Here is a 19492-nt window from a genome sequence, read left to right as displayed (position 1 = left end):
AAGTTGAACAAGGTCTCTAAACGATACACCGCTTGTCGAAATAGTCGTCGATGAATTCGATCATCGGTTAGTTGTCGATTAATCGTTGAATTGATGAATCACCTTTCAAATACTTTTTGAAATTTTTTTCTGTGTATGCGAACGGACATACACCACGACGCACGTCGCTCACCTGTCGGCGTCGGTGACGAGTGCCAGGCGTCCGTAGTCCCACGCCACTTTTCGTAAAATGGAAAAGAGGAAGAGCAAGACCTGCAGAAGAAGAAGAAGAAGAAGGAGTAGCGTCTATGTTACGACGTTTGCGGTTCGTCGGTTTGCGCGGTGGTCTGACCAGGAAGCACATGAAGTCGAGCGCCAGCACGGTGGGCACGCCGCCGAAGGGCAGACCCTGCAGCACCGTGCTGCGGATGCGGGCCGAGTAGCAGTACTCTTTGGACCCGCCGTCGGCCGAGCAGTTGTCCCGGGCGCCGCACGCCCGGCTGCCGCCCACGGTCGCCATGGCGATGATCAGGACTCGCAGCATGCTCAGCGCCGCATCCTCGCCGCCGACCTACGCGGGGAGACCGATCGGTATCAGCTGCATTTCCCGCCAAAAAGTACGGCCACGGTTCATACTGCGGATGTTACGTACCGCTTTTTTCAGACCAAAACCAGTACGAGTACCGGTATTCACTCTTGAGTATTCACCGATACAGAGTACTGCTACCACTAGTACTTTAGATAAATAAAAATCTAATTAACACAATGACAGATAATTGTGAACAAAGACCTTCTTTTCTTAATTTTTCCTTCCTTGCGTCCATCCTTTCTTCCTTCCTTTTTCTCTTTCTTGCTTCCTCCCTTACTTCCTTTCCTTTGCCTACTCTTTCTTTCTGACACATGATGATTCACCAATGTGTCAAAACACCGCAGTGTAGTGCCAACTACTGGACAGGTCAGATGTCAGATTTTACCCGCCTTCACGGGTACCCGCTACCTTTAAATAAGGTCGGTACCGTCTTGATACTGATACCGATACCTGGTTTCGGTACTTGCCCATCCCTAGTTATGTCTATGAGGTCAAGGAAAAAGTTATGGAAATTGAAAATGCATTTTCTAGGTCTTTGAAACCTTTGAAAAAGATTTGCGAATGTTAGATTTGCCAACAAAATGCCAGAAAAAGGCGGCACAGTTCTGAGGTTGTGGGTTCAAATCCAGCCTCACCTGTGTGGAGTTTGCATGTTGTCCCCGTGCCTGCGTGGCTTTTCTCCGGGCACTCCGTTTTCCTCCCACATCCCAAAAACATGCATGCGAGGTTAATTGAAGACTCTAAATTGCCCGCAGGTGTGAATGTGAGTGCGAATGGTTGTTTTATTTTTTATGTACCCTGCGATTAGCTGGCGGCCAGTTCAGGGCGTAGCCCGCCTCTTGCCCGCAGTCAGCTGGGATAGGCTCCAGCACGCCCGCGACCCGCGTGAGGAGAAGCGATACGGAAAAGCAATAATGAATGAATGAGTTCTTGCACTTCATGTTGGTTAGCTGTTCAAGACGTTTGTGCCATCTTTGAATGGAAATGTTCTATGCACAAGAGCCCTCTGCACTGGGAGAGAGAGAAGGGAAAAAAATCAAAATCAAAAATACGTATATTAAGCTCCGGTCACGTATTGGTTCAATAAAAAACAGAAATACCGTCTGCACCTATTTTGTCCACGTTTCAAATGGCAGGACATGCATCTGCTTCGGAAGTGCGTGCTCCTACGTAAGTTTGATGGTGGAAACAGTCTGTGACTGTGAACGTGCGTAAAAGCCAAATTGTGATTGCATAAATGTCTTTATATTTGTCAATACAACCTTTTTCACTTGTTACACTGAAAAAAAGTAATTCTGGACTTAAATGGAACATGTATATCGGTTGCAAGTGATTGAAATGTGTTAAACTAACATACATTATTTTCTTTAGGAAAAGACATCAGTTTACCACAATGTAATCACCAAAAATTAAGAACTTTTTTTCAGTGTATGAACAAATGCGTCCTGTTTAACATGCCTTCTAAAAAACACAAAGCTTTACTATTATTTTAATTTAAAGATAATTGATGGCCTGAGTCCACACGTGACGTCATCACCAGACATCAGCAAGTACGAGGCGAAACGAGCCGAAACCGCCCGATTGAAGCCGAACACGCAAAGCGGACGCTCGCCGTCTCGGCGTATTCTGCGCGTGTTACGTAAGAACCAACACCCCCCACCCAGACCCCCCCCACCCAACCCCCACACACACCCCACCCCCCCGTGATGGTGCGGGCGGGCGGTCGGATGAAACAAAGGCGACGGCGGCCCTCATTTTGCGGCCTCACCTGAGCACCGGAAGTTTGCGAGCGTCGCGGCCTGGAATCCTCGTCACGCAGCACGCACGAGCGCCGCCGAGTCGGGCCGCCGCAGCGCCGCCGACGCCATCACCGAGTGCACCTGACACTCTTCCTCCTCCTCCTCCTCTTCTTCCGGCTGAGATGCTAAAATAGGCTGTGGCTCAGTGGCTCATCTCGTCTCGTCCGCTAGGTTGAAGGCTTTACGGGGTTGAGGGTTTGCCCGCCGATGCTGCTGCTGCCGCTGCGGACGACGCGCAGCGATTGCACGCAGGCGTCGACAGGGGGCGCCGCAGCCGCCCCTTCACAATAAAAGCCTGACGTGTCCGTCCAAAACAAGAAAGGAAGTCTGAGCCCTGCTCGTCGCTGCATCTCGACAAAAAAAACATTTGACATTTGGGTAAAAATGTCGAAAATTATCATTATTTTTATTTGGTTTGAAATGTTCAACACACGTGCAAGAACAAATTGAGATGAACAAAGCAGATATTGGTGCCCCAAAAAATAACTGACCATTTTCACCTCTACATCCCAGAAATATATATATTTTGAAAAAAATTCCAAACATTTTAGCCTATTTTTTTTATGTGTGATAAGCGGTTAAGAGAATGGATGGATATTTTTTTGTCATCTGTTTTGATTCACACGACAACAACAGGTGGCGCTGTCACTCCCACAATCCATCCATCCATTTTCTGAGCCACTTCTCCTCACAAGGGTCGCGGGCGTGCTGGAGCCTATCCCAGCTATCCTCGGGCAGGAGGCGGGGTCCACCCTGAACTGGTTGCCAGCCAATCGCAGGGCAGATAGAAACAAACAACCACTCGCACTCACATTCACACCTACGGGCAATTTAGAGTCTTCAATTAACCTACCCTGCATGTTTTTGGGATGTGGGAGGAAACAGGAGTGCCTGGAGAAAACCCACGCAGGCACGGGGAGAACATGCAAACTCCACACTCCCCAGAACTGTGAGGCTGACGCTCTAACCGTGCCGCTACAATCCTAAATCTTAGGAACCAATCAAAACCTTTGAGGACGATGTGTGGTGGGAACCAGAGCACACCTTCAGAATAAATGTTCTGCTTCAGAATAAAAGCTCCCTTCACAAAAAAAGTTTCACAATAAAAGTCAACCTTCAGAATAAAAACCGTCCTTCACAATTAGAGGAGAGGAGAATTAAGGTTGCATGGACATTTGTGATTGTTTTTTTCAGTGTTTGTTGTTTTCTTTTCGATTTCGTTGCAAAGACGAAAGGTGACAACGGAAAGGTCAGTGTGATGAAGCTAATTATAGTCACAAAGTTTTAAATTTAATAAATGAAAGTGTGAATGACAAACCGATTGTTTTCCAGAATTTTGAATTCTACTTTCAACCCTTCGCCGAGGACAAAATTCGAGTTAGAGCGCAGGTGCGAAAATTCATTGGTGCGTCCGTCCATTTCCCGAGCCGCTTCTCCTCACGAGGCCGACGGGCGTGCTGGCGCCAATCCCCGCTGACTTGAGGCGACAGCCGTCATCTGATCGCAGGGCACATGTAAACAAACAACCGTTCGCACCTATGGACGATTTGTTGGTCTTCAATCAACCTCGCGTGCCTATTTTGGGGATGTGGGAGGAAAGCGGAGTACCCGAAGAAAAGCCACACAGGCACGTGGAGAAGGTGCAAGCTCCACACAGGCTGGCCGGATTTGAACCCAGGTCCTCAGAACTGTGAGGCAAACGCGCTAACCTGTCGTCACCCCCATAAAATGTCACCTTTTTTTTTTTTTTTTATCTCATGCTTCATGCTGTGCTGGCAACTTTGTTTGTATTTTTATTTTTTAAGTTTCCTGTTATATGTGAAATGTGTTTTTTAATTTATTTATTCATTTTTTAAAAGGAAGGCAGTCGGTGTTTGTAAATTACGGTAACATTTTGTCACATTGGGCTTCAAATATTCTTGAAAAAGCTGCTGTGAATTCTGGTGTCACTTTTTTTGCACATGTACAACAATTTTTGTCAACTTTAATGATTAAATCCAAATATTAAGTGTTCGACAAAAATGTTAAATCTATTATATATCCATTTTCAACACCGCTTATCCTGGTTAGGGTCACGGGACGCCGGAGCCTATCCCAGCTGACTTCGGCCGAAAGGCGGACTACACCCTGAACTGGTCGCCAGTCAGTCGCAGGGCACATATAGACACGGACAACCACGGACTCACATTCACACCGTCACTGAGTGGGAACTGACCCACGCTGCCTGCACCAAAGTCAGGTGAGTGTACCACTACACCATCAGTGACTCTCTCTCTCTCTCTCTCTCTCTCTCTCTCTCTCTCTCTCTCTCTCTCTCTATATATATATATACACACACACACAGACAAATGTGTATAGTTAGATTTAAAATTTAGATATATAGTTAACACTTATATTTCAGGTTGAGGTGTGCTAAATATCCAAATTGTAAATATAAATTGAAATATAAATGTTAAATATACCTAAACGTTCAATCTAATTCTAAATATTGATACTTGGGTATACATTTTACATTTGGATTGAACTATTTTAACTTGCCAGTGCAGCTGTTCTAGTAGGCTTTTGCAGGTTATTTTTGTGTTTAACTGTCGAGCGGAAGTGTGAAGGTTTTGTGCTAACACTGACCGCAATTTGGAACTGTTCATAATTCCCTCCACCGTGACGAAGGCCGCAGGTCCAGATGAAGAAAAAGAGCCGCAGTTCCTGATGCGGCCACCTGGGGGCTCCTCCCTTCTTTTGGCGATGTACACCACAGCACATTGCCCCAGACGTCTATCCATCCATTTTCTTTACCGCTTTTCCTCAGGGGATTTCAAGTTTGCTTTTTTTCTTTGTGAGATAAGACTTCCATCTTGCCAGCCTGCCCCATGGCCAGGACAACGCCTTCAAAGTTGCTGCCGGCCTTTTCTTTTCATCAATTTGGGACAGACGTCCAGTTCTTGCCATTGCTGTGCCGCATTTTCTGGCCGTCTTGTCTTGTTATTTTGTACTCTTCAGCTTTGAACAATGAGACCCCTCCGACACTGTGGAAGCTCCGTGCAAACTGTAAGATGGAAGATGTGACCACAAAAATGTCACACAAAGCCTGCTAGAAAAACTAAACTTCATTTGGGATTAATCAGAGGCACTTTAAACGGTGGCAGGTGTGTGCCGAGCTTGAATCCGATCGGTTAATTTGGAACACATCCACCTCTCAGTTACAAGTGGGTGTGTGCACTTGTGCAACCACATTATGTAATTATTTTTTCCCAATGGAGTTGTACACGTTAAAGGTCACATTAATGGTGGAAAAAGTTTGGAAAGCGCTTATCTTGGTCTCATTTTTTGTATCACAAAAACCTGGCATTTGAACAGGGGTGTGAAGACTTTATATACTCACTGTAGATATGTAAAGGTAGATAGAAAAACGTACTATTCATTAATATACATGAAAGAAAACAGACAATATAGTCATAAATACATAAAACAAGGCGGACGACTGGTTAGAGCGTCAGCCTCACAGTTCTGAGAACCGGGGTTCAATCCCCGGCCCCGCCAGTGTGGAGTTTGCATGTTCTCCCCGTGCCTGTGTGGGTTTTCTCCGGGCACTCCGGTTTCCTCCCACATCCCAAAGACATGCGTGGTAGGTTTATTGACGACTCTAAATTGCCCGTAGATGTGAGTGTAAGTGCGGATGGTTGTTTGTTTGTATGTGCCCTGTGATTGGCTGGCAACCAGTTCAGGGTGGACCCCGGCTCCTGCCCGATGATAGCTGGGATAGGCTCCGGCACGCCCGCGACCCTAGTGAGGAGAAGCGGCTCAGAAAATGGATGGATGGATACATAAAACAATCCAAAAGAGGAGCTGGGGAATTTTCAAGAAAAACATAACATGAAGAGCATAAAACAGAAGTTCTAACACTTTTTTTGTTTGTTTTTTTGACTTAAATATTGTGCTCGTGTGTTGTCTGCTTTCATTCTAAAAAATAAAGAGCTTTTGAAGGACTAAATTTGGATTTGTGGATATGAAATGTGGAACGATTCCGCTCCTAACGAACGTTACTTTGAAGGTCGCAGGCCGGAAACGAGCGTGTCAATCGGAAGTGACGCCACCAGGCAACGGCGTCATTCGAATGGAGAATCCCACAACAAACATGGCGGACGGTGAGTTCATTGTTGTTCATTTTCGCCGTAGTTGTTGCTGCTGCTGCCTCCGTTTCGTCCTTCTTTTTCTCCTCCTTTCGCGACCACAAAAGTCAGCCGACGAACGTCGTCGAACCCGCTAAAACATTTCAAGCAAATCGCTGAATGGGATGCTAAGCTAACATGCGAGATTAACGTTCGTTTTCTTTTTTTGGGCACATTTCTGTAAGTATAAAACAGAATTTTGACGTCAAGCCTCTCACTCTTCGAACTTCAAGTCAGCAGCTACAAAAATGGCAACATCATGTTGATGCTCTCCAAATGACCTCCATCCTGTTTGGTTTGCAGAGCACACAGACGCACAACACACCATGGAGCATTCCACTACTACCGTGAGTGATCATCATTTGTTTCCATAAATAGAAAACAGCAAGTATACAAAGAACAGGAATATTGGTTGAACTTTAATGAGCCCACCAGGTGAGGCAACTGAGGACAGGTTGTCGTTTGCAATGCCGACCTGACTGGACGCAGCTGAGGAAAACCGAACAGAAGTTGCAACCTTAAGAAGAAAGTCGCAATTTTGCACAAGAAAAAAAAAAAATACAATTAAGTCGTAATTTCACAAGAAGGAAGTTGGTGATTAAGTTGCAGCTTTGTTCTGTCGTTTTTTGTTTTTTTTTGCGAGGTGCCCGATTCACCCGGAATGACTTGTGACACTCGAAAGAATTTCTGAACTGTGGAGTTTTCCTGACACGCACAAATGCCACACTTTAAATGTGAAATTAACTCCTGCAACGGTTAAGGAAGCTAATCGTCGCCCGTGTCATGTCACGGGCTATTCTAAAAGAGCATGTTTTTGTATTCTGTATTGAATAAATTCAACAAACGGAATTTTAATCAGAAAACTGTGCTCATGACTTAACACGTTAGGAGCCGGCCCATCAAAAGAAAAGCGCGTTAAACGGATTTCATGACTGACAAAGACACAGCTCAGCCGAAAACAAATGATTCAAACTAACTCACAATCAGTTTTTATGCGACGTAGACGCCTACTAGCAAGTAACAGGAAAGTTTTCCCGCTCGCGGCGGAGACTTCAGCAAGAGGTATGCATGTCTTTTTTTGCAAAAGAAAGCCCTGGCCTTGCTCATTTTGAGGAGGAGCAGACGAGTTGCAGAAAATGGGCGCTCGTCGGGACCTCGGAGAGTTTAGGCTTGTTCTTTTTCCCGAGTATAAGTCCGCTAAAAAAAAAACACAAAACACCCATTGGAGGACCGTTCTGACATTATCGCTCTTGACATTGAAGTTTTTCTTTTTGAGGTCGGTGCGCGGAGCATCAGCCGCCCTCAATATTGTCGCACCGCGAAAGGCTCTCTCGGCACGTGCACGATGCATGGAAAAGCCGCGGCATCGCCAAGTGCACTGTGAAAAGGCTTTTGATTGAAATTACTAGCTGCACGCTTTCACAAGACTGCATACACTTTTGTTTGATACATCCCATTACAGATACACACATAATTGCATTACACTTGGTCGCACCAACACAACAAACACACAAATCAACATAGGGTGCGTTGGGAAGTTCAATTCGGGCGTCGTCTCCGCACCCCTCAGAGCGTTGTCAATGTGTGTCTGTGCCACTCGATACAAGGAAAATTGACATTCAGTATGGCGGCTGTACTGACGTATCCCTGCCAACACGCTGCGTAGTAAAGCTATAGAAAATGGAGCACACACACTGTCTCTGAGTGCCACAATCTCAGGGGCCGTGGGGAGTGCCTGACTGAATTTCCAAACGCACCCAGACACCGAGGCCAAGATAGGATTGGTCCGAGACTGCGTGACGTCACGACAGGAAGCAGTTTTAGCCACAAAACAAGCGGACAAGAACTTCTGCGGGCTCTTTCGCACGGACGCTGTTCTGAGCCATGTGGGGGAGAGCCCAGCGCTGAACCTTCACCAACCTTATTGTTCGACTCTTTATTTTCCAATAAATTGTTCAACTTTTCTTCCGGCTTACTCATTGAAGAGTCACCTCGACCAAAATAAAAGAACCGGGCAATAGAGTTTTTCTACGACCGGCGGGTTATACCCGGTCCGCGTTTTTTCTTTGTTCTCTTTTCCTAACCTCACACCTTTAGCCCTCCCCGTGGGGGGGGAAAAAAAAGTCAAAATATGTCCTTGGCATTAACGTTGGGATTTTATCAAAGATATTAATACAAAAGAAAGAGTTAAGGGAAATAACTGTTCATTACATCTGCTAGCCCACGAGCTAAGGAGCTCGCGTGTCCGAAAAGGCCGGCGATTCGCTGGGAGTTGTTGTATGCCGGTCTCCCGCAGAACGGACTAACTGCATTATTATTGATAAGCCCAACCACTGTGGCGCATTTGATTGACAGGTGAAGAGCTCGTCTACTGCGCCTTCAGCGGACATGCCCGCTCAGTCCTGCAGCTGGATGGCGAGCCTGATTTTTTTGGCGGGTTTTGGGTTTTACTCATTCAAATTTAGCAGAATTAAAAAAAAAAAAAAAAAAGTTCCCTGTGGTGTGTCATATTTACAAGCCATTTTTCTGGCCTCTTTGGCACATCTTTAAGTACACGGAGGAATATGGGTCCCTTAGTGATTAGCAGGCGAGCATTAAGGGACTATTTGGAAGTAGACTTCAAACGCACACACTCCTCATCGTTTGTTTGTTGTCGCGCAGGCGTCGGAGAACCCGCATGCGGAGTTCGGCCTGACGGACAGCATCCAGGTAACGTGTTCGCACGTGAGTGCACGCACACGCATGCACAAATTCCCAGTATGCTTTGCTTGCAATTTGGCCAGCGGACGCTGGAGCAGGAGAAGACGTCCGCCAAGCAGAAAGTTGACCTGCAGGCGCTGCCCACGCGCGCCTACCTCGACCAGACCGTCGTGCCCATCCTGCTGCAAGGCCTTGCCGTGCTCGCCAAGGAGAGGTCAGAGGTCACCTCGCGTCACGACAGGAGTAACACGTTTTCAAGTTGTGAGGGCGGGTGGCACCAACCGGAGTTGTTTTGGCGGAACATTCTCGTTCTTGAATTCTTTCATTAGGCGCGTGTCCCTAATGAAGTGACTTTTATTCTGTTCTTTTCAGACCTCTGAACCCCATCGAGTACCTGGCGGCATTTCTCCTCAAGAACAAGTCACAGTTCGACGAACGAAATTGAAGCGTTTTCACTTTTTTTGTCAATAAAATGTCTCACACACATTCATCTCGTACCAAGAGTCCTCTTTTATTGGCCGTGATGTCAAAACATACAGACATGTGCGTCTTAGGCCCCGCCCCCTAACACGAGCTAGCGTGCCGATGCCGACTTTAACTCATTCACTGCCATCTGGATCGGGACATTTCCATTCGCAAGTGGAATCTGCCCCCAAGCTGAGATTCAATTCTATTATTAGCTTGTGATTTGATTTAGATTCCTTAGGTTGCAATTGAGGTTGATTCGATTTGGATTCTTTAGATAGTGATTCAGTTGTTTCGGTTGCGATTTAAATTCTTTAAGCTGTGATTCAAATAGGTTTAGATTCTACGGTTTGGGATGCAATTGGATTCTTCAGATTGCAAATCGTCTTCGATTTGTTTGGTTGCAATTCAATTCTGTGGGTCCGTCCAACAGCTGTCAATATGGGGAACTGCAATGAAAACGGCTATCGGTGAATGAGTTAAAGGTGTGAGCGTCGTCTCAAAGCAACACTAAAATCCTTTTGGAAAAACAGCTTTTTGAGGTCAAAGTGTGGTGAGTTACTTCAGATGTAAAACTGATGCGCGGACAGGCGGTCCATGAAGGGCTGCACCAGGAAGTCTGTGGAGAAGTAGAAGATGAGTCCAAAGGTAATCGAAATGGGCAACGCCGGCAGTGCCTTCTTGAAGATGGCCAGCAGCAGCAGTGTCATGCACAGACCCTGAAAGGAAAAATGGGCAAAACATTTTGGCTTGAGCAAAAGACATTCTTTTTTGGATTACCAATAAACATCCAAAACATTCAGCAATTCCACCCTTGAAGCTTGGTTTTTTTTTTTCATGGAATGGTCAAATTGGAAAAGAATCCATTGAATCGCTAGGCTTTGGGTTATATTTTAAAAATGTATTCCCATACAGTTACCTGTGCGTGTAGGGTGGGGGGCCAGTAACTTCATACAAGTAGCATAATAATTAAAGTAACGATGACTTTCGGATTACTCCAATAGCAAAAATATGCCAATAAAGACAAAAGAAAATGTATTTTAATAAATGATTTGTGTGGTCTTTTCTGTTTTCTAAGTTTTGTTATCATTAATGTTTATGTTGTTTAATGCAGGAGGAAGCTGAAGCGCAAACCCGGAATCTCAGAAATGTGAGGCAGACGTGCTCACAACTAGTACACCGTGCTGAGAAATATCAGTTTTTAACTTTGGAAAATAACAATACAGCATTTTTGACAATTTTCTGACGGACGATACAGACTAAACCAGGAACTGAATAAATCTTTTGTGCATTTTCTGCAGTCAATTCGAAATTATGTCCTCTTTTTGAATGAAGGGATGAAAATCAAATTTTTTCTGCCAATCGCAGGGCACACATAGACAAACAACCCTTCACACTCACACCTACGGACAGTTTAGAGTCTTCAACCAGCCTACCACGCATGTTTTTGGGATGTGGGAGGAAAGTGGAGTGCTCGGAGAAAACCCGCGGGGAGAACATGCAAACTCCACACTGGCAAGGCCAGATTTGAACCTGGGACCTCGGAACTGTGAGGCAGACGTGCTAACCAGCGTGCCGCCTTGGCAGTTGTTATCCATCATAAGGTCAGAATTCATCCATCCATCCAATTTCTTCCGCTTATCCGAGGTCAGGTCACGGGGGCAGTAGCTTTAGCAGGGAAGCCCAGAGGCACTTCCTCCAGCTCTTCCGAGGGGATCCCGAGGCGTTCCCAGGCAAGCCGAGAGACTTAGTCTCGCCGGCGTATCCTGGGTCGTCCCCGGGACGTGCCCGGAACACCTCACCAGAGAGGCGTCCTGGAGGCATCCTAAACAGATGCCCGAGCCACCTCGTCTGGCTCGTCTCTACTCTGAGCCCCTCCCGAATGACCGAGCTTCTCACCCTCTAACTAATGGAGAGCCCGGAGACCCTGCGGAAGAAACTCATTTCGGCCGCTTGTATCCGGGATCTTGTTCTTTCGGTCACGACCCACAGCTTGTGACCATAGGTGAGGGTAGGAACGTAGATCGACTGGTAAATAGAGAGCTTCGTCTTTCGGCTTAGCTCCTTCTTCACCACCACATACCGATAAAAAGTCTGCATCACTGCAGACGCTGCACTGATCCTCCTGTCGATCTCCCGTTCCGTTCTTCCCTCACTCGTGAACAAGACCCCAAGATATTTGAACTCCTCCACTTGGGGAAGGATCTCATCCCCGACCAAGAGAGGGAACTCCACCCTTTTCCGACTGAGGACCATGGTCTCACATTTAGATGTGCTGATTCTCATCCCAGCCGCTTCACACACTGTTGCGAACCGCTCCAGTGAGAGTTGGAGATCACGGCCTGATGAAGCTAACGGAACCACATCTGCAAAAAGCAAAGATGCTGCGCATAGAAATTCTGTCCACAAAAGTTATGAACAGAATCGGTGACAAAGGGCAGCCTTGGCGGAGTCCAACTCTGACCGGAAACGATTCAGACTTACTGCCAGCAATGCGGATCAAACTCTGACACCGGTTGTACAGGGACCGAACAGCCCGTATCAGGGGGTTCGGTACCCCAAACTCCCGAAGCACCCCCCACATGACTCCACGACAGACACGGTCGAACGCCTTCTCCAAGTCCACAAAACACATGTAGACTGGTAGACTAGACTCCCATGCACCCTCGAGGACCCTGCTGAGGGTGAAGAGCTGGTCCACTGTTCCACGGCCAGGACGAAAACCACACTGCTCCTCCTGAATCTGAGATTTGACTTCCCGAGGGACCCTCCTCTCCAGCTCCCCTGAATAGACCTTACCAGGGAGGCTGAGGAATATGATCCCCTGTAGTTGGAACACACCCTCCGGTCCACCACCCCAGTCTGCCAATCCAGAGGAACTGTCCCCGAGGTCCACGCGATGTTGCAGAGGCGTGTCAACCAGAACAGCCCCACAACATCCAGAGCCTTTAGGAACTCCTGGAAAATCCCATCCAACCCCGGGGCCTTGCTTTTTAACCACTTCGGTGACCTCAACCCCAGAGATAGGAGAGCCAGCCTCAGAGAACCCAGACCCTGCTTCCTCACTGGAAGTCGTGTTGGCGGAATTGAGGAGGTCTTCGAAGTATTCTCCCCACCGACGCACAACGTCCCGAGTCGAGGTCAGCAATGCCCCATCCCCACTATACACAGTGTTGATGGTGCACTGCTTCCCCCTCCTGAGACGCCAGATGGTGGACCAGAATTTCCTCGAAGCCGTCCAGAAGTTGTTCTCCATGGCCTCACTGAACTCCCACGCCCGAGTTTTTGCCTCAGCGACCACCAAAGCTGCATTCCGCTTGGCCAGCCGGTTCCCATCAGCTGCCTCAGGAGTCTCACAGGCCAAAAAGGCCCGATAGTACTTCTTCAGCTTGACGTGAATTAGCCGTGAATTTGGTTTGCTCTCCTGGTTGCCGGGCAACGTGACGCTTTCCGTGTCGACTCCAAAGGGGCTGCCAATCCACTCGTCATCCCTCCGTTTCTCAGGAAACTAGTGGTTTAACCGCTTCGGTGGTTCATTCAGATGCTACGTGATTGTTTTCTTGAGCTGCCTTTTTCCAGCTGCTGTCCCTCATGGCAGGCGTTCGGGAACATGTCGAGCGGCTTTTTAGAAACATGACTTGCCCGCACGGCGATTTTTTTTTGTGAAAGCATCACACAGGGAGGCAACGTGTGCGAGGCACACACTGCTGCTAAACAGCTGTGCAAGAGGCAAATTGTTGTTGGCAAGAAAGGCTGCAATTTCAGCCGCTAGTTCGTAAAAACGGGACAGTACCTTTCCCTTCGAAAGCCGGCACACCTCGGCACGATTGAACACCTTCGTGCTCACTTCCGAGATCTTGGCACGGTTTTTGAAAAGCATGGCGGGCTCTTTGCGCTTCGTTTGATGGAGTTTTACCACTTGGATGACATGTTCCATGAAGCAATGGTACCATTACCGATAGTCCCAGACACGTTTTACGTACAAGTAAAACGGCGTTGTTTGTTTTGTCTGTAGATTTGTCCATTTGGAATGCGAAATAATCATTTGCTTTAACTCGGGCTGTGGTTTGTTGTTTGACGTAATCCGACATATCTTTAATTGGCCAACTTCTAGTGTCATTTGAAAGAGGGATCGTTTTCAGTTTATCTGCTGTGGATTGATCAAACACCTGCCTCACCGTATCTATGGCAGTTGTGCGTGGCTTCTTCAACTCGGCAATATGATGTGCCACTTCGGATGACGCACGGAGTGCCTGTTCCTGCTTTGACACTTTAGTGATGTCCTCGGGTCTGAACGTCTTCTTTGAAAGTACTCATACGTTTTATCTTTGTGAGAACGGTGTTTTTGTTTCTGAATGCCTCCTGAGTTCAGATGGCTTCATGCTCTCTTGTGGCAATACTTCACTGCACAAAACACACTGAGGTCGTTCACCTTTTTTGTCCTCGATATAAAAAAATTCATATATTTTTCATACTGTGTCGTACCTGCGTTTCGCCATTGTCAATACTAATTACCATATTGAAACCAAACCGTAGCTCTTCTTCAATCTGTAAACTGGTAGGAGTCCATTAGCATTACAAGGCATCGTCGCCACCTACGTCTAAGAGTGTAAATAGCAGGCATTCCGAGCCCTTCAAAATGAAAGCACGGTCATTTTCCTTTTTTTCCCCAGTTAAAGTTTGGCAACCCACCAGTTGAGAACCACTGGTATAAAGACAAGAGTGTAATGGCTTTAATGAGTAATTTGGATCATTTATGCACTTGTATCCGCAGAGTTTGACGCATGTAAATTGTGCAACTCACACGGGTGCAATTAAGCGAAGGAAAGGTGGAAAGCGGGTTATTCGGCAGAAAGAGAAGAGGAAAAGCACAGAGCCTAGAACTGAATGTGGCGACTTTGAATGTTGGGACTGTGACAGGAAAATCTCAGCAGTTGGTTGACATGCTGATTAGGAGAAAGGTTGATATATTGTGTGTCCAGGAGAACAGGTGGAAAGGCTAGAAGTTTAGGGGCAGGGTTCAAATTATTTTACTATGGTGTACATGGGAAGAGATATGGAGTAGGGGTGATTTTAAAGCAAGAGTTGGCTAAGAATGTCTTGGCGGTGAAAAGAGTATCAGATCGAGTGATGAGGGTGAAACTTGAAATTGAGGGTGTTTTGTATAATGTAATTGGTGGCTATGCCCCACAGATAGGATGTGACCAAGAGGTGAAAGAAAAATTTTGGAAGTAGTTCTGAGCATCCCAGACAGAGAGAGAGTCATGATTGGTGCAGATTGTAATGGACATGTTGGTGAAGGAAATAGGAGTGATGGGTAAGTACGGCATATCCAGGAAAGGAACTTGGAGGGACAAAACGGATGGAAATGGCTGCAGTGAACACTTTTTTTCCCAGAAGAGGCAGGAACATAGGGTGACCTACAAGAGCGGAGGTAGAAGCACGCAGGTGGATTACTTCTTGTCCAGACGATGTCATCTGAAGGAGGTTACTGACTGTAAGGTAGTGGTAGGGGAGAGTGTGGCTAGACAGCATAGGATGGTGGTGTGTAAGATGACTCTGGTGGTGGGGAGGAAGATTAGGAAGACAGGTGAGACAGGCTCTCGGTGGACAGGAGGAGCTTCCAGAAGACTGGTCCACTACACCCAAGGTGATCAGAGAGACAGGCAGGAGAGTACCTTCTGGTAGGAAAAAGGAGGAGACTTGGTGATAGAACCTCAAAGTACAGGAAATCATACAAGCAAAGAGGTTAGCGAAGAAGAAGTGGGACACAGAGGACTGAGGAGAGGAGAAAGGAATACATGGAGATGCGACGTACGGTGAAGGTAGAGTGGGCAAAGGCCAAAAAAGAGGCATATGATGATATGTATGCCAGGTTGGACACTAAAGAAGGAGAAAAGATCGATACAGGTTGGCCAGACCGAGAGATAGAGATGGGAAGGATGTGCAGCAGATTAGGGTGATTAAGGATAGAGATGGACTGGTGCCAGTAGTGTGCTGGATAGACGGGAAAGAATACTTTGAGGAGTTGATGAATGAGGAAATCAGAGAGAAAGAAGAGTAGAAGAGGCAAGTGTGGTGGACCAGGAAGTAGCAATGATTAGTAAGGGGTAAGTTGGAAAGGCAATAAAGAGGATGAAAAATGGAAAGGCAGTTGGTCCTGATGACATTCCTGTGGAGGTATGGAAGCATCTAGGAAAGGTGGCTGTGTAGTTTTTGAAAAGCTTGTTCAACAGAATTCTAGAGTGTGAGAAGATCCCTGAGGAATGCAGAAAAAATGTGCTGGTGTGCATTTTTAAGAACAAGGGTGATATGCAGAGCTGTGGGAACTACAGAGGAATGCAGTTGATGAGCCACAAAATGAAGTTATGGGAAAGCGTAGTGGAGGTTAGACTCAGAACAGAAGTGAGTATTTATGAGCAACAGTATGGTTTCATCCCTCGAAAGAGTACCACAGATGCATTATTTGCCATGAGGGTGTGAATGGAGAAGTACAAAGAAGGTCAGAAGGAGCTACATTGTGTCTTTGAAGATCTAGAGAAAGCCTATGACAGAGTACCCAGAGAGGAACTGTGGTACTGCATGCGGAAGTCTGGAGTGGCAGAGAAATATGTTAGCATAGTACAGGACATGTACAACCCCAATTCCAATGAAGATGGGACGTTGTGTTAAACATAAATAAGAACAGAATACAATGATTTGCAAATCATGTTCAACCTATATTTAATTGAATACACTACAAAGACAAGATATTTAATGTTCAAACCGATAAACTTGATTGTATTTAGCAAATCATTAACTTAGAATGTTATGGCTGCAACACATTCCAAAAAAGCTGGGACAGGTGGCAAAAAAGATTGAGTAAATTGAGGAATACTCATCAAACACCTGTTTGGAACATCCCACAGGTGAAAAGGGTAATTGGGAACAGGTGGGTGCCATGATTGAGTGTAAAAGGAGCGTCCCTGAATTGCTCAGTCATTAATAAGCAAAGATGGGGCGAGGTTCACCTCTTTGTGAACAAGTGCGTGAGAAAATAGTTGAACAGTTTAAGGACAATGTTCTTCAACGTACAATTGCAAGGAATTTAGGGATTTCATCATCTACCGTCCATAATATCGTCAAAAGGTTCAGAGAATCTGGAGAAATCACTGCATGTAAGCGGCAAGGCCGAAAACCAACATTGAATGCCCGTGACCTTCGATCCCACAGGCGGCACTGCATCAAAAACCGACATCAATGTGTAAAGGATATCACCTCATGGGCTCAGGAACACTTCAGAAAAACAATGTCAGTAAATACAGTTTGGCCCTACATCCGTAAGTGCATCTTGAAAATCTACTATCCAAAGCAAAAGCCATTTATCAACAACACCCAGAAACGCCGCCGGCTTCTCTGGGCCCGAGCTCATCTAAGATGGACTGACGCAAAGTGGAAAAGTGTTCTGTGGTCCGCAGAGTCCACATTTCAAATTGTTTTTGGAAATTGTGGGCGTCGTGTCCTCCGGGCAAAAGAGGAAAAGAACGATCCGGACTGTTATGGACGGAAAGTTCAAAAGCCAGCATCTGTGATGGTATGGGGCTTTGTTAGTGCCAATGGCATGGGTAACTTACACATCTGTGAAGGCACCATTAATGCTGAAAGGTACATACAGGTTTTGGAGAAACATATGCTGCCATCCAAGCAACGTCTTTTTCATGGACGCCCCTGCTTATTTCAGCAAGACAATGCCAAACCACATTCTGCACGTGTTACAACAGTGTGGCTTCGTAGTAAAAGAGTGCAGGGACTAGACTGGCCTGCCTGAAGTCCAGACCTGTTTCCCATTGAAAATGTGTGGCGCATTATGAAGCGTAAAATACGACAACGGAGACCCCGGACTGTTGAACAGCTGAAGCTGTACATCAAGCAAGAATGGGAAAGAATTCCACCTACAAAGCCCAAACTTTTGTTCAATATTGTTAAAAGAAAAGGTGAATGTAACACAGTGGTAAACATGACCCTGTCCCAGCTTTTTTAGAATGTGTTGCAGCCATAAAATTCTAAGTTAATGATTATTTGCTAAAAAACAAAGTTTATCAGTTTGAACATTAAATAAATGTCTTTGTCGTGTATTCAATTAAATATAGGTTGAACATGATTTGCAAATCATTGTATTCTGTTTATATTTATGTTTAACACAACGTCCCAACTTCATTGGAATTGGGGTTGTACGAGGGCAGCAGAACAGTGGTGAGATACGCTGTGTGACAGATGAGTTTAAGGTGGAGGTGGTACTGCATCAGGGATCAGCCCGAAACGCCTTCCTGTTTGCAGTGGGAATGGATAGGCTGACAGATGAGCTTTGACTATAGTCCCCGTGGATCATGATGTTCACAGATGACATTGTGATCTGCAGTGAAAGCAGGGAGCAGGTGGAGGAACAGTTAGAAAGGTGGAGGCATGCACTGGAAAGGAGAGGCATGAAGATTAGCCGAAGTAAGACAATATATGTGCATGAATGAGAGGGGTGGAGTGGGTAGAGTGAGGCTACAGGGAGAAGAGATAGTTAGGGTGGAGGACTTTAAATACTAAGGGTCAACAGTCCAGAGCAATGGTGAGTGTGGTCAGAAAGTGAAGAAACGGGTCCAAGCAGGTTGGAAGGGGTGGAGGAAGGTGTCAGGTGTATTATGTGACAGAAGAGTCTCTGCTAGGATGAAGGGCAAAGTTTATAAGACAGTGGTGAGGCCAGCCATGATGTACGGATTAGAGACATTGGCACTGAAGAGACGACAGGAACCAGAGCTGGAGGTGGCGGAAATGAAGATGTTGAGGTTCTCTCTCGGAGTGACCAGGTTGGATAAAAAGAGAAATGAGCTCATCAGAGGGATGGCCAAAGTTAGATGTTTTGGAGACAAAGTTAGAGAAAGCAGACTTTGATGGTTTGGGCATGTCCAGAGGCGAGAGGATGAGTATATTTGTAGACGGACAATGAGGATGGAGCTGCCAAGCAAGAGAGCTAGAGGAAGACCAAAGAAAAGGTTGATGGAACATGAGGGAAGACATGAGGGCTGTTGGTGTTAGAGAGGAGGATGCAGGAGACAGGCTTAGATGGAAAAGAATGACATGCTGTGGCGACCCTTAACGGGACAAGCTGAAAGGAAAACAAGAGTTTAAGTGACAAACAACTAATATGACAAACTATTTTTGGACTCAATGTTCAGTCACAACGGTCCATTTTATCAGATATCCCTTATATCGGGGTCAGTTCTATCTAGGTTCCACTGTATAATATTATGTTCTATTTGTAAAGTTTTGATTGAAATATTCAATTCAATACGATTTTCATTCTCTCTTCTTAGGTTGCAATTCAATTTTGATTCTTTAGGTTGTAATTAAATTTGATTTTGATTCAGTTACGATTCAATTCGATCAGTTATGATTCAATTTGATTCAGATACCTTAGGTTACAATTCTATTCAATTTATATTGTTTCGGCTGCCTAAAAGACCCCTATGCTGAAAAATATGAATGGATCGAGCTTTCCCTTGCCCGGACGCAGGTCACCGGGGCCCCCCTCTGGAGCCAGGCCTGGAGGTGGACCTCGAAGGCGAGCGTCTGGTGGCCGGGCCTGTACCCATGGGGCCCGGCCAGGCACAGCCCGAAAGGGTAACGTGGGTTCTCTTTCCTGTGGGCTCACCACCTGTGGGAGGGGCCATAGTGCGAGCTGGACGGTGGCCGAAGGCAGGGATCTTGGTGATCCTATCCTCGGCTACAGAAGTTGGCTCTAGGGACGTGGAATGTCACCTCTCTGG

At 46.2% G+C, this 19492-nt stretch overlaps 3 protein-coding genes across 16 annotated transcripts in view; 1 reads left to right on the top strand and 2 right to left on the bottom strand.

Moving 5' to 3' along the window:
• The window catches only part of LOC133476937 (CSC1-like protein 2), a 35685-nt gene extending 33054 nt beyond the window's left edge, over positions 1-2631 (bottom strand). For 4 of the 9 annotated variants that reach the window (XM_061770990.1, XM_061770994.1, XM_061770996.1 and 1 more), the window contains exons 1-3: positions 2337-2631; positions 332-550; positions 173-252 (exon numbers count right to left, since the gene is read on the bottom strand). In XM_061770990.1, coding sequence (XP_061626974.1) covers positions 173-252; positions 332-523 — 272 coding nt within the window. In that variant the 5' untranslated portion in view covers positions 524-550; positions 2337-2631. Of the gene's footprint in view, positions 1-172; positions 253-331; positions 551-1203; positions 1580-2336 lie in introns of all 9 variants that reach the window. The other 5 variants (XM_061770993.1, XM_061770998.1, XM_061770997.1 and 2 more) reach the window with 3 other exon arrangements.
• A 3784-nt stretch (positions 2632-6415) lies between these two features.
• dpy30 (dpy-30 histone methyltransferase complex regulatory subunit) lies at positions 6416-9719 on the top strand. Of its 3 annotated transcripts, none has more exons than XM_061770987.1 (5): positions 6416-6509; positions 6837-6880; positions 9195-9242; positions 9317-9447; positions 9606-9719. In XM_061770987.1, exons 1-5 carry the CDS (start codon positions 6479-6481, stop codon positions 9676-9678), a joined length of 327 nt encoding a protein of 108 aa, XP_061626971.1. In that variant the 5' UTR covers positions 6416-6478; the 3' UTR covers positions 9679-9719. The 3 variants fall into 3 exon arrangements, with proteins under 3 accessions (XP_061626971.1, XP_061626972.1, XP_061626973.1); XM_061770988.1 differs by having other exon boundaries at positions 9317-9494; XM_061770989.1 differs by lacking the exon at positions 6416-6509 and adding an exon at positions 6516-6713.
• Positions 9720-9723: 4 nt separating this feature from the next.
• psen2 (presenilin 2) overlaps positions 9724-19492 on the bottom strand; it is a 31093-nt gene continuing 21324 nt past the window's right edge. For all 4 annotated transcript variants that reach the window (XM_061770983.1, XM_061770986.1, XM_061770984.1 and 1 more), the window contains one exon: positions 9724-10417. In XM_061770983.1, coding sequence (XP_061626967.1) covers positions 10262-10417 — 156 coding nt within the window. In that variant the 3' untranslated portion in view covers positions 9724-10261. The remainder of the gene's footprint in view (positions 10418-19492) is intronic.

The sequence above is a fragment of the Phyllopteryx taeniolatus genome, chromosome 4, assembly GCF_024500385.1.
Source record: "Phyllopteryx taeniolatus isolate TA_2022b chromosome 4, UOR_Ptae_1.2, whole genome shotgun sequence".
NCBI lineage: Eukaryota > Metazoa > Chordata > Actinopteri > Syngnathiformes > Syngnathidae > Phyllopteryx > Phyllopteryx taeniolatus.
This window is presented reverse-complemented; position numbering and strand designations above follow the sequence as displayed.